This window comes from Xiphias gladius, chromosome 9 (genome assembly GCF_016859285.1).
Source record: "Xiphias gladius isolate SHS-SW01 ecotype Sanya breed wild chromosome 9, ASM1685928v1, whole genome shotgun sequence".
Lineage (NCBI taxonomy): Eukaryota > Metazoa > Chordata > Actinopteri > Istiophoriformes > Xiphiidae > Xiphias > Xiphias gladius.
The window spans coordinates 601,733-614,078 of record NC_053408.1 but is presented as its reverse complement, the minus strand read 5'-3'; the positions used below and the strand labels follow the sequence as shown (position 1 = coordinate 614,078).

General features: G+C 43.8%; 1 protein-coding gene across 2 annotated transcripts; it reads right to left on the bottom strand.

The window, feature by feature from the left end:
* Positions 1–2,289: 2,289 nt before the first annotated feature.
* On the bottom strand, positions 2,290–11,959 carry atad1b (ATPase family AAA domain containing 1b). Of its 2 annotated transcripts, none has more exons than XM_040135303.1 (10): positions 11,849–11,959; positions 10,614–10,823; positions 8,943–9,041; positions 6,323–6,443; positions 5,548–5,748; positions 4,679–4,785; positions 4,139–4,228; positions 3,975–4,025; positions 3,319–3,449; positions 2,290–2,847 (listed from the first exon to the last, which is right to left on the bottom strand). In XM_040135303.1, the coding sequence occupies exons 2-10, from the start codon at positions 10,785–10,787 to the stop codon at positions 2,727–2,729; spliced, it is 1,095 nt and encodes a 364-aa protein (XP_039991237.1). In that variant the 5' UTR covers positions 10,788–10,823; positions 11,849–11,959; the 3' UTR covers positions 2,290–2,726. The 2 variants fall into 2 exon arrangements, with proteins under 2 accessions (XP_039991237.1, XP_039991238.1); XM_040135304.1 differs by lacking the exon at positions 11,849–11,959 and adding an exon at positions 11,688–11,824.
* Between the last annotated feature and the right edge of the window lie 387 nt (positions 11,960–12,346).

Below are 12,346 nucleotides of genomic sequence, written 5' to 3'. Positions count from 1 at the left end.
CAGCTCCGTTTCAGAGAGTTCAGATTTTCTTTCTGCTTCAAACTGAAGTTTCCGTTTTTATTTTACAGTGTCAACGTTTGAGAACCGTGACAGGTTCGTGGGTCAGTCATTTCCTGACAAGAACTAATTATAGGTAATAAGTGTTCAAATGGGAATTCCAATTCATAGCTGATGTATAGACCAGTAGTTCGCTGAACATGCAGAAACTGTGTGTATGTGAGTGTTATCACAATGCACTGAATAATAAATACAGTTGAATAAACTATAACAAAATAAACAATTCCAATAAATACTAAATAATGATTTTCTTTCCGATATAATGAAAAACCGAATCACAGAATTATTTCCAGGAAGTTATGAAATTACCGACTCATAAAATTAAGTGTTGCCCATTTTACAGTTCCATTATTTCCCAATAATTTCCTGGAAATATCTATAATTTGTTGCGAAGCCCTAAAACTAACAAAGTGTAGTAAAAGGTTATCAAAGTTATCGAGCAACACGAGAAATTTAGCTTAAAATAATACGTAATGATGTTTGTTAAATAATCAGAACAAAGCTTGACGTTTTTCCTTTAACCTCCAGCCAGCTGGTAAAATAAATTACAACCTGCAAATTTTAGTTTATAATAATAATCATTTGATGAACAGAGTTACTCAGATAAGTTAAGATGTTACAACATTTAACTGCATTTTTATCCGTTTCAGGGCTTCGTAATTTGGCACTATTTTGGTAACATGATAAGAATTTCTTCATTTAAACATAGTAAATATTCAATTAAATTTTGTCTCTTTCCAGGAAATTCCCTATGAAATTATTAGAAAATTACAGACTTGTACACATCCTATCGCATCCTTAACCTGCTTAATAATTTTACTGATATTTAATCTTATCGATTCATGTGTTTTGTGTATTTTGATCAGACGTTTCCACTGAAGCCGTGAACCAGTCACCGTCTCGCTGCAGTTCCTCTAACGACCACCAGGGGCTGCTGCGATCAGGCTGACTACTGAAGTGAATGAGAAAAACCTGCAACTTCTCTTCACAAAAACACAATTTTTATGCAAGTTCAGCTCTCAGCAGGTTCGCTGAGCTTCTTCACGTGACAGTCTGAGGGGGGGTTTTCACAATAAAAGTTTGACGGCGATATTAGAGCGTCTCTCAGCCAGTTACGGGCCGACCGTTGTGGAAGTCAGTGGGGAAAAAACATACAAATTTCAACCGATTCACTTTTTGACTTTAGGTCAGTTCAGGAGCTGTGGCGCAGAGTTTCGTTCTGTTGACGATACACCCGTGGACTGGGGCGTCTCCATAGCAACGGCTGGTCAAGGCTCATGGGTACTGTAGTATTCGGAGCCGTTCCTCAGACCAAACTCGGGTGAACGAGGTGAAACAAAGTGATGACCAGTACAGAATCGTAGAGAGACGATGAACACGCCTGACTACCGTTAAAACGCTGGGGAAGAAGAATCGAATATTTTACCTGTAATGATCTGTATTTAACTGATCTTCCGTTTTTTTTTCTTGTCAACAAACCCCACGTTCAGTCTGTTACCAAGTCCTGTGATGTGTCTGGTTCCTCTGAGCCACAGAGCTACGCTGTTTCCAGAAACTCTTAAACCACATCAGTGAGCCACACATGTTCCTTCATCACCATGAACACACACACTGTAGTTTATTTAGACTCAAGTCACACACACACACCGTCCAGCTGCCCCACATGCTCACTACAGCACCAAATGTGGATCAATCCGCCGCTGGAAATAGTCCCCAGCAAATGCACAGTTTCCTCCCGTCTGTTTGATAAAAAACTAGAGTGAGCGGCTGTTTGAGGGAAATGACCGAGCCGAGAGCCACAGGCAGAGGAGGGAAGGTGCTGAGAGACGGACCGACTGTTGGTTTGAGTCTAAACGTGAGATTTGATGGCAAGAAGAAAAATACCGAATAGCAACCACCTTTTACTTTGAAATCCACTCCCAGCTAAACGTCACAAGCAGGGATTATTCAAACTAGAACAGGTTAATGAGCCTTTTGCTCCGTGTTGTGTCTCCAGCTTAAACTGTATATCTGCGAACATTTACGTCTTCAATGGGTGGGAAAAAAAGACACTACAAGGAAAATACGGAATAACACAAAATAGGCAGACACATTCCACCAGTGATGGGGGTTTGCAAGTAGACATAGCCCCATTTAAGGTGCTCACAACCCAGAAAGGTTGGGAACCACTGCCCTGTAGCCTGGTTCAAGGACGAGGAGACTCGTGTGTTTCATTTAATTTTTAAAAGAAACTTTACTGATCTACTGTGAGTTTATTGACAGTGGAAACCAGCAGTAAAGCACAAGAGGATGTGTAACGATGAATTCTGTCGCCTCGAAATCTGTGACTCGAGCTTCGTGACGCTGCATCTTTATGATTTTACAGAAATGAAGTGTCTTTAATTTCTGGATCATACGATGGTTCTCGAACCAGAGTTTCTTTGACATATTTTTCTCTCTTGTGTCTGATAGTCAGAGGATCATCAGCAGCATGATCAGCAGATTTAAATAAAAAACAACGAAAACAAAAAGCAGTGGCACACGTTGAACATATTTAAACACAGGTAGAGACAGCAGGTCAGTATGTACACACTGAGCTTGTGAACGGGTCGGGAATCGAACCTGCGACTGCAGGCTGGGCTGAGGTCATCATGTGATCTGTGTGTGTGTGTGTGTGTGTGTGTCTGTATTCAGTCCAGAGCGGCGTGTAGCAGGGCGCTATGTCCGCCCGCCGATTTAGATTTCTTCATCTTACTGATCGCCTTCTGAAGGTCGGACTGATGGATCGGACGAATGAAGTCCTCGGATGAACTGAGACAGACAGAGACAGGTAAAGAGACCTTTCATAGCTTCTTACACTTCACATAAATGGTTTGGCAAAAGTAGTGAGAGAGAACTGGAATATAAAGGGCGAAGTGGTTAGTAAGAGAACGCAAAACTTCACCGTTTGCTGACGATGTGTTGTTTTATGTTGGAGCACGCCTTGCCTGGAAAACCCATGGTTCAAATTCCATGACTTTTCCAGGCTTTTGTTTTACGACTGTACAAACCCTGAATAATAGAGTTCCCTGTACAGGTTTATACCGGGGGTTCTCTATCAGTCTTTTCACCACTATCAAGGGTTTTGCTTATCAGAGATGATTATACACGGGGCTGCATGAAGACCGACTGTCCATAATTCACCGTGTTTGAGATGCAGTGATTTACGTCATGGCGCTTGGTGGGAGTGATGCTGTTATCTTTCATCGTTAAATCGCTAAAGACGGGTAAACGGTCAGGTACCTGTCATTCTGAGTGTGGACGAAGTCCCGGACGCACAGCAGCGCGGCGTCGCGACACATCTCTCTGAGGTCACTTCCTGAGAAACCGTCCGTTTCCTTTGCGATGTCGACGAGGTCAACCGAGGAGTCCACCTGCAGAGACAGAGAAAGTCAGATTCCAATAAAGCGATCAATCAGCGTCTGATCTGGTGTGAGCAGAAGCAGTACAACGTCCAGGTCAGTGACAATCTGACCGTCTGTTCTGTAGCGGGAGCAGGTCAGGTGTTACGTTGCCTCGGTGAACCTGCGTCTGGGCCTCTAACTTTATCCAACGCTTTTGAGCATTTTGAGTTTTCCGATATTTGTTCATTTGTACGTTTGAGGCCACAATAGTACTATTTTGATAGTCAATAAAATTCTACCAACTCGTATGTATGTTGTATCACGGCAGAAGCAGAAATAAAAATAACCTGGAGAAGATAAAAGCATTTACATTAAAATGTAAATGTACAGTGTGTGTCTCTCTCCTCACTGGATGTCCGAATGGCTACAAACAATATGAGGATACAGTCGTCAGAAAACAATCTCTTTGTGATCTGAGAACTGATCGTCGATCATAAAAGATAAAAATCACAGTCCTTGTGTGAATGGACTTTTCTGAACCCGCAGGGAACTCACACTCTCGTTCTCCAGGATGAGTTTGAGGATCTGCTCTCTCTGCCTCATACTCTGCAGGAAAAGAAACAAGCAGGATTTGTGGTTGTTTTTTTGTGGTCCCCAGATCTGGATCGGGGTCAGTAATGTTGTCTGAATCAGATATTAACACTGTAAATAAATCGTACAGGCTGGTTGATGTGGAACCTGGTGGGCATCCTCCTCAGAATAGCAGAGTCCAGATCCTGAGGACGGTTGGTGGCTCCCATTATGATCACCTGACACAGACAGACACTCATAATTACAACATGCGACATTATTAAATGATCAGATACTGACTCTCTTTCATGTCCCTCTTCAGCGTTGATGCTGTTTAAGCAGTACAGCCTCTTACCCAGTGATAAGTGGTCAAAATACTCAGATCAATGCTGAGCTTCCAAAGGAATGATCGCTCTACTTTTGGCACATTCTACAATGTCGATAACTGTTTGTTTTTTAAGTCGTGTTTGCGTAATTTTCTTCTTTTTTTTGTCGGCAAATTTTTACGCCGCCGTCTCAGGCAGGACGAGGCCTCCAACCTCAATGGGACTTCAAGATTTTGGTTAAAAAAGGTTCATTAACAAAAGGAAAATGACTACAAGTCATGTCTCTGAGCTGCGAGCAGCACGAGCTAAATCTCAGGGACATCAAACCAAACCCAGCGGACTGGTGCGTGAATATGTTTGTACCTGGCAGTGGTGGTCGGTGTCCAGTCCGTCCCACAGACTCATGAACTGAGCCTTCATCATGGCTGTGGCTTCGTGGTCCGAGCTGGAGCGACTCCTCAGGAACGAGTCTGACGAGACACACACGTCACCACACTGACTGAACCGCACACCTGACGCCACTCAGGCCACACCTCCTCATTAACATACATCCAGTAAGTATTTTAATTTATTATTATTTTTCTTCCTTCTATTATTTGTTCTTCCAATTCAGTGTTTTTTTGGGGGGTGTGTCTCTACGGATATGAATCCATGTATAGACGAATGTTACGCTCACTCTGTTGTCAGTTTATTAAACAGCCCTCACTAAAACTGGGTCGGTCTGATCCAACTGTCCTGCAGTAAGTCCTCCTCCGTGACGTGGAGTTTGTGCTGCTGTTGACCTGCGTTGTGTTCAACTGACAGGTGTTTCTATTATTCTGTCCACCTCATTTATGTCAATGCAGGTAGACGCCAGCTGGTCTTAGTGGCAGTTAGTGGAGTGACTTGCTCCTGAGATCAAAATCCTCGGCTGCCGCTGTTATTTATAATTAAAGTTTTATTCCAGGTGAAGCTCGGGGTCCGATAGAATACCGTACCTGGTACCTGGTCCGGAACAGACTCGCAGGACCTCAGGCACCTTTCTGATTTTAGCTGCATAACCAACAACTCAGGTAAGTGTTCAGCCCCGTTATCACCTGGACTTAACCGTGCAGTGATTTCCACCAAAGGTGATCAAGGACCAATCAGTGACCCTGAGTGTAGCCCCGCCCCCCACAAACATTGGACGCTGTCAGCCCCCACTTTGACGACGGGTCTCTGTGTGTGTGCGTGTGTGTGTCTCAATACCTCACCTATCTCGTCGATGAAGATGATCGACGGCTGCAGTTTAACAGCCAATGAGAACACGGCGGCAGCCAGTTTCTGGGACTCTCCGTACCATTTGTCCGTCAATGTGCTCGGCTGCAGGTTGATGAAACGAAACCCCGCCTCCTTGGCCGTCGCCTTAGCGATCAGCGTTTTTCCGCAGCCAGGGGGCCCGTACAGCAACACGCCTGTTACCGTGACGACAGGATGGGTATTATGGCCTGGACTGGATACTGTACACTGTCATGTTCCCTGTTCCCTTCCTTCCTTCCCTGATTTTTTCCTTCCTTCCTTCCTTGTTTGTTTCTGTCCTTCCTTCCCTCACTTCCTCACCTTTTTTCCTTCTTACTCTCTTTCACTCCATCCATCCTTCCTGCCTTTGCGTCTTTTTTCCCCCCTTTCTTCTTTCCGTCCATCCTTCATTCCTCCCCTTTTTTCCTTTCTTCCTTCACTTCATTCCATTTTTTCTTTTCTTCCTCCTTCACTGGTTCTTTTGTCCTTTCCTCCATTTTTCTGTCCTTCCTTCTTTTGTATCTTCCCTTCCTCCTTATTCCCTTGCTGCTTATCTTTTCCTTTCTTCCCTCCTGTCCTCATCTCTTTCTTCTTCGTTACCCCCTCGTTAACTCTCTCTTTCCCTGCTTTATTTACCCCCTCATCATATTTCCTGCGTTCTTATCGTGATCTAACTCTGTATAAACCACCTCAACACGTTCGCTCATTAAACTGATGAATCAGGTCCATTGACGTCTCTGTGTTTCTGACCTTTAGGAGGCTGCAGCAGCCTGGATCCCTGGAACAGGTGTCTCTTCTGAACAGGTAAGATCACCGTCTCCTTTAACTCTGTGATCACCTCATCCAGACCTGCAATGTCCCTCCAGGTGATCTGCACACAGTCAGAGGTTTATTTTTTATATTAGCACATTTTAACGACTAATAGTTTAATCCACAAACTGTTAGGTATGATGCACGAAAAGGGTTAAAAACAGAGGCCTGACAACCATTGTTTTCATTATTGATTAATCGAGAAAATAATCAGCAGATTAATCAATTAATCGTTTGGTCTATAAAGTGTTAGAAAATGGTGGAAAATGCCTGTTGCCTCTCTTTAAATTTCTTGTTTAGTCCGACCAACAGTTTAAAGATATTCAGATCACTGTCCCAGAAGCAGCAAATCCTCACAATGGAGAAGCATAAACAAGGAAATGTTTAATATTTTTGCTTGAAAAATGACAAATGATTATTAGATTATTAAGACAGTTGCCTGTTAATTTTCTGTTGATCAACTGATCGATTAATCAGTTCCTCCAATGTTAACATTTTCTCTTTTTCTCTGTTTTATACACAGTGGCAAGAAAAAGTAGGTGAAACCTTTGGAATCACCTGCATTTCTGTATAAATGTGTCTTAAAATCTGGTCAGATCTTCATCTAATTTACAATTATTAACCAACACAATCTGTTTCAACCAATAACGCGTAAATCATCGTGTTGTTCTCGTCCATGTTGAAAACATCGTCCAAACATTCACAGTGTAGGTTGGAAAAGTACGTGAACCCCTCGGCCGATGAAACCGAAGCTAACTGGAGTCAGGATTTATCAAACCTGGAGTCCAGTCAGTGAAACCAGACTGGAGGTCTGGGTCACAGCTACCGTGACTTATAAAAAAACACTCCAACATTTTGAGTTTGACATTCACAAGAAGCTGCTGATGTGACTCAGGATGAAGAGTTTTTAGATACTGATCAGTCCACAGTCTGACAAACTGTCTAGAGATGGAGAAGGTTCAGTTCTGGGGCTTCTCTCCCTGGACGTGGACGTCCAGCTGAGACGACTCCAGAGACACAAACCAGAATGATCAGCGAGGTAAAAAAAAAAAAAGAAAACCGTCCCCAGAGCAACAGCCGAAGGCTTAAAGGAATCACTGCCGCTGGTTAACATCTCTGTTCATTAGTCACCATACACTGATCATGGAGTCCATGGCAGGACATCGTGGAGGAAGCTGCTGCTCTCACAAAAAAACAAAACAAAACACCACTGCACCTGAAGTTTGTCAAGGAGCAGCTTGACTCTCCACAGCAGCACTGAGGAAATGTTCTGTGGGCTGATGGAACTAAGGCTGAACTGTTTGGTCAAAGAACAGGCAGCGCTACGTCTGGAGTAAAAACAGCTCTGCGCCGACACAAAAACATCCTCCCAGAGGTGAAGTACGGCGGAGGGGGCGTCATGGTTCGGGACTTTGCTGCCTCCGGTCCTGGATGGATCACCACCACCCAGGGGACGATGAGTTCCCAGGTCTATCAAGGTGTCTGACGGCATGACGTCAGGGAGACTGTCACCAGCTGAAGAACAGGAGAAGTCGGGTGACGCAGCAGGAGACAGACTCTGAACATGGAAATAAATCCACTACAGAACCACTTCAAACAAAGAAAATCCACCTCCTGGAGTGGTCCAGTCAGAACCCAGACCTTAACCCAACAGAGATGCTCAGGAATGAGCTCAGATACCAGACGTCCTGAGAACGTGTCTGATCTGAAGCAGCTCTGTAGGAAGAACGGTCCAGGGTTCCTCCTGAACGCTGTGCAGGTCGGATCCACAGATACTGAAGAGCTGGAGGAGGTTCCACCAGTTATTTAATCCAAGGTTCACTGACTTTCTTTACCAGCACTGTGAATGTTTAATGGCTGTGTTCAATAAGGATATGAAGGATTATAATTGTGTTTTATTAGCTTCAGCACATTGTGTTTGTCTACATTTATGAAAGGAAGCTAAAAGGAAGCTCAGATCACATTTCATGAACAATCAACACAGAAAACTACGTCATTCCAAATGGTTCACTGACTTTTTCTTCCCACTGTAATTGTAAACTGAATATTTTGGAGGTTTGGACTGTTGGTCCAACAGAGCAAGACATTAAAAGACGTCACATTTTATAGACCCAAAAAAAACGAATCGATCAATGAAGAAAATCATCGGGAGATTAATCATTGATGAAAATATTGCTAGTTGCAGCCCTATTTGCAAATGTAATATACATTTAATGTAATTTAATACACTTTTCTTGCTCCACAGCTCTGAAAGTTAGGCTGTAACTTCCCTTCAAGACATTTCTACAAACATTTATATTGATTTTTACACGACTGTCATGGGCCATAGCATTTACAGAAGGAGAATTACTTTTTAAGACCAATTATATGTTCATCAAAAAATAGACGTATCAATGTATTTTAAAAGGAGGAAAAGAAGAACCCCCCAAGAAAAATAACATTTGTGAAGTACCTTTTGTCTGAATATACATTATATAGGTAACCATCGTCTCTCGTACGTCCATACTCTTGTCTGCGAATCACTCTGTGATACAAATATGAATTTGTAAAGGAAAGTTACCTGCATGCTCAGCGGGTCGACCAGGTGAGCTGCGATGCTCATCTCGTACTCTGAAAGCTTCACGTTTTTAACACCGATCTGACGCATCAACTTCTCGGCCTGAAAGACGGAAAATCAACGTAAGATGTTGACCAAAAAAAAGTGGCTGTTCTAGAGCTTTCAAACAAATGACAGGATCTTCATCAGCGGATGGAAATTTTTAACAACTGAGCAAACTCCGTCCGCTGAGGAAGACTGGATGAAACGATCGAAAGTTCCTGGCTTCCCACTGGTTCACGAACCAGCGGTCAGCAGGACCGAGGTCTGGGTGGACTGTGTGGAAGAGTTCACCAAATTAAATTCAGGACTTTTTCAGACCTCTTCACTTCCACACAGAATGTAGTTCTTCCTCTTTTTCACAGTCAGAGAATGTTGAATGAATTAACTGACATCCATCTCACAGTTTTCTCATTTTCTCAGCTGTGGATAAAAAAATAATTCCCTGTAATATAACTAATCGTCTGATGTGACCTGGAGCCATTTTTCTTTGATGAAGGTCAAATGTGTCACAACGCACCTTCGTAAACGAGGCACTGTGGTGCTGCAGAGACAAATCATACTCTCCAGATGTTAGGCAACATGCAGACCCCAGAAAAAAAAAAATTCACATCATCATTTTTATGTTTTTTCTTCGGTGAAAAATGAAATGAAAAAATCACCATCCCACTATAATCGTGACTCATCGCAACATCTGTCAAAATAATGGCAATACGTTTTTTTTTTTTTTTGCATATTGTTCAGTCCTGGTTTATACTGAAACTACCAATACTTTTTTACTCTGGACAGACACCAGACATCTGAGAGATCACAACAACTTCTCTGAAGATAAAGTCTGCTGCCAGGTGACAGCGGCAGGTCTGAAAAGCCTTAGAAGGTTTTAAAAAGACTTCATGTACAAAGTCTCAAACATTTCTTCTCGTCCGTCCTACACAGTAACATTAGTTGTAACTTTGGTTGTTCAGAATCTCATCCACTGACAATGAATATTCGAATGTAGCAAAAACGTCAATTAACAAATTAACTATTTGATTTTAGTTGATTGATCCATCCATCAGTTTTCTGCCTCTGGGTCCAGGCTCGGACGGATTATGAGTCAATGGGCCCCTGGGTGTCGAACAGTGAAAGGCCCCCCATCCTCCTATACTGGACCCCCAGACTGAAGCAGTCGTTTGTGGTGATGGTTTTGAGTCTTCTGAGATCTCTGACTTCCAAACAACAAATATTAACAGTCCCTTCATACAGAGGCTCTGGACCAGGGGCCCCCTGACCCCCCGGACCCCTCGGGTCCTCAGGCCCCCGGACCTGTGCTCTGTAGGCCCGTTGAGTGATCCATACATGGGTCCGGGTCACGTTAACCGATCAATTAAATGATAAGAAATTCTTGACATATTCAGCTGGGAACTACTGACAGAAATGTGGCGGAAACGTCAGTAAATTCATGACTGAGGAAATAATCTTGGTGCTGTTCTTTGTTTCGCGTCATTCTTTCATCGCTGTGACTGTGAAACTGGCGGTAAATTAGATTCTCTGGTGTCAAAAAGTCTGAGGCCGTGTAGGAAATACTGTGACTGAATGACAGAGTTCAGAGGTCACCTGCACAGCACGACCGGAGACTCCCCCCACCCGTCTCACCTGTTTCTGAGCCTCCACCTTCTGCTTCCTGGTGGGGTCGATGGCATCCACCATCCACTTGATGGTGAAGTAGGTGACAGCTCCGAATATGGTCAGGCGGAAGAGGAGGCCGATGACTTCGTTCCTGCCCAGAGGACGGGCGATGTTTTCGGCTGGGACCTCCCTCAACACCATCGTCAGGGAAAGCGAGGACAGGATATACACACGGAGCTGCAGACAACAACACAGAAACAACAACGAGTTTTTATAAAGTCACTTCATCAGCACTAAAACACGCCGTCAGACAAAAGAATCAATTACATTGTTTAAGTCAGACTGAAGAAACTGTGCAGTCAGGAAAATGAAGAAGATGATTACTCTGTATTTCAGACATTTAAACACTAAAGCAACTCATAAACTTGTTTCTGAGAAAGTGTTGTCTAAAGAAATTTTAATATTAAACGAGGTAAATGAATATAATTCAAATACATGTTAGTTTCAGTCCTACACAACAGGATGGAGTTTGGCAACACCTTCCCTCGATGACCCGGACTGTCACTGATTCAGCCTGGACTCAAACCGGACCGAACAGCAGCTCCTTGAGTAGTTTCTTATCCTCAGCCATGCTCTGGCATCTCTGAGTTTCTATCGAGAAGCGAAGAAACTCTGAATTGTCTGATCTTTAAATGGAGCCTGGCGAGACTCTACCTCCTACACTAAGAGCTGTTGGACTGTCGCTGATACGTGAAACCTACTCTTCATTTTTAAGATTTCCGATCAAAAAGCAGCTTCTGGTGGATCTTTTCTGACGCTCTCACAACTTTGTGTTTCTACCGAGAAACGATGAAATGGTGAATCGCCGCATTTTTTAACGGAGTCTGGCGACAGGTACGTTTCAGTGACTGATTTACGCACACACCGGGTCTGTCGCTGATACAAGTCGCGGGACTACTCTTTATTTTTCCCTGGAGACTCCCGGAGCCTCTCCTGGACCCCCTGCAGGTCCTCGGACCACAGTTTGGGACCTTCCGGTATCTGCATTATACAACCGAAAGTACTGTGCGGGCTAGCGGCTAACTTTAGCATTAGCTTGACCTTCTGGGCTCTCTGGCCGTGGCGGAGCGGCTCCTCGTCGGTAAAACTGACAGATATGACCGGCGTGATCACCCCGCGGAGCTCCGACAGCTCCGTTAAAATCGCGGAAAGAAGGCCACAGAGACTCCCGGTTTATCGGGCAAAACGTGACAGACTCTCACCTCCTCTGGTCGCGTCAGGCAGCGGCACTTCCCGGGTCCGTTCTTCGGTGGTGCCGGTGAGGGTTGGCTTCCTCTACCGAGTTTGGACTCACTCCCGCCCCCTGCAGTGTTGGGCCGAAGAGCAAACAGCGGGTTTAGAGTATTCACACTCAACCACAGCTTTATTCTTTATTTAGACTTCCTTGAACCATCGTAACATCATTGTATCATCGCAACCGTTCAGGTTTCGCTCTCCAGATATTCAGGTCGGAGCTGGAAAGACTCCTCTTGTTTGAAACTCAGCTCCTTGCTGGAGACCGTTTCTTTCTGCCAGGACAGAAACAAAAAAATATAGAAAAAGAAGAAAAAAAAGCATTCTGAACTTACAAAAGGTTACGAAATATATATCTCATAGTACTGGATTTATATACACATACACACACTTATGTATAGTATCAGTACCCTGGTTGCAAATAAAGAAACGTGGATGTATCGGTTCCTCGTCCATCCTGCAGGTGG

Excerpts from the sequence above, each read along its gene's own strand:
- atad1b (XM_040135303.1), bottom strand. The coding sequence starts at position 10,787 with ATGGTGTTGAGGGAGGTCCCAGCCGAAAACATCGCCCGTCCTCTGGGC. Across the intron at positions 5,749-6,322 it reads GCTGCTGCAGCCTCCTAAAG|GCGTGTTGCTGTACGGGCCC; the intron begins GTCAGAAACACA and ends TCACGGTAACAG. Across the intron at positions 4,026-4,138 it reads GGTTCCACATCAACCAGCCT|AGTATGAGGCAGAGAGAGCA; the intron begins GTACGATTTATT and ends CTTTTCCTGCAG.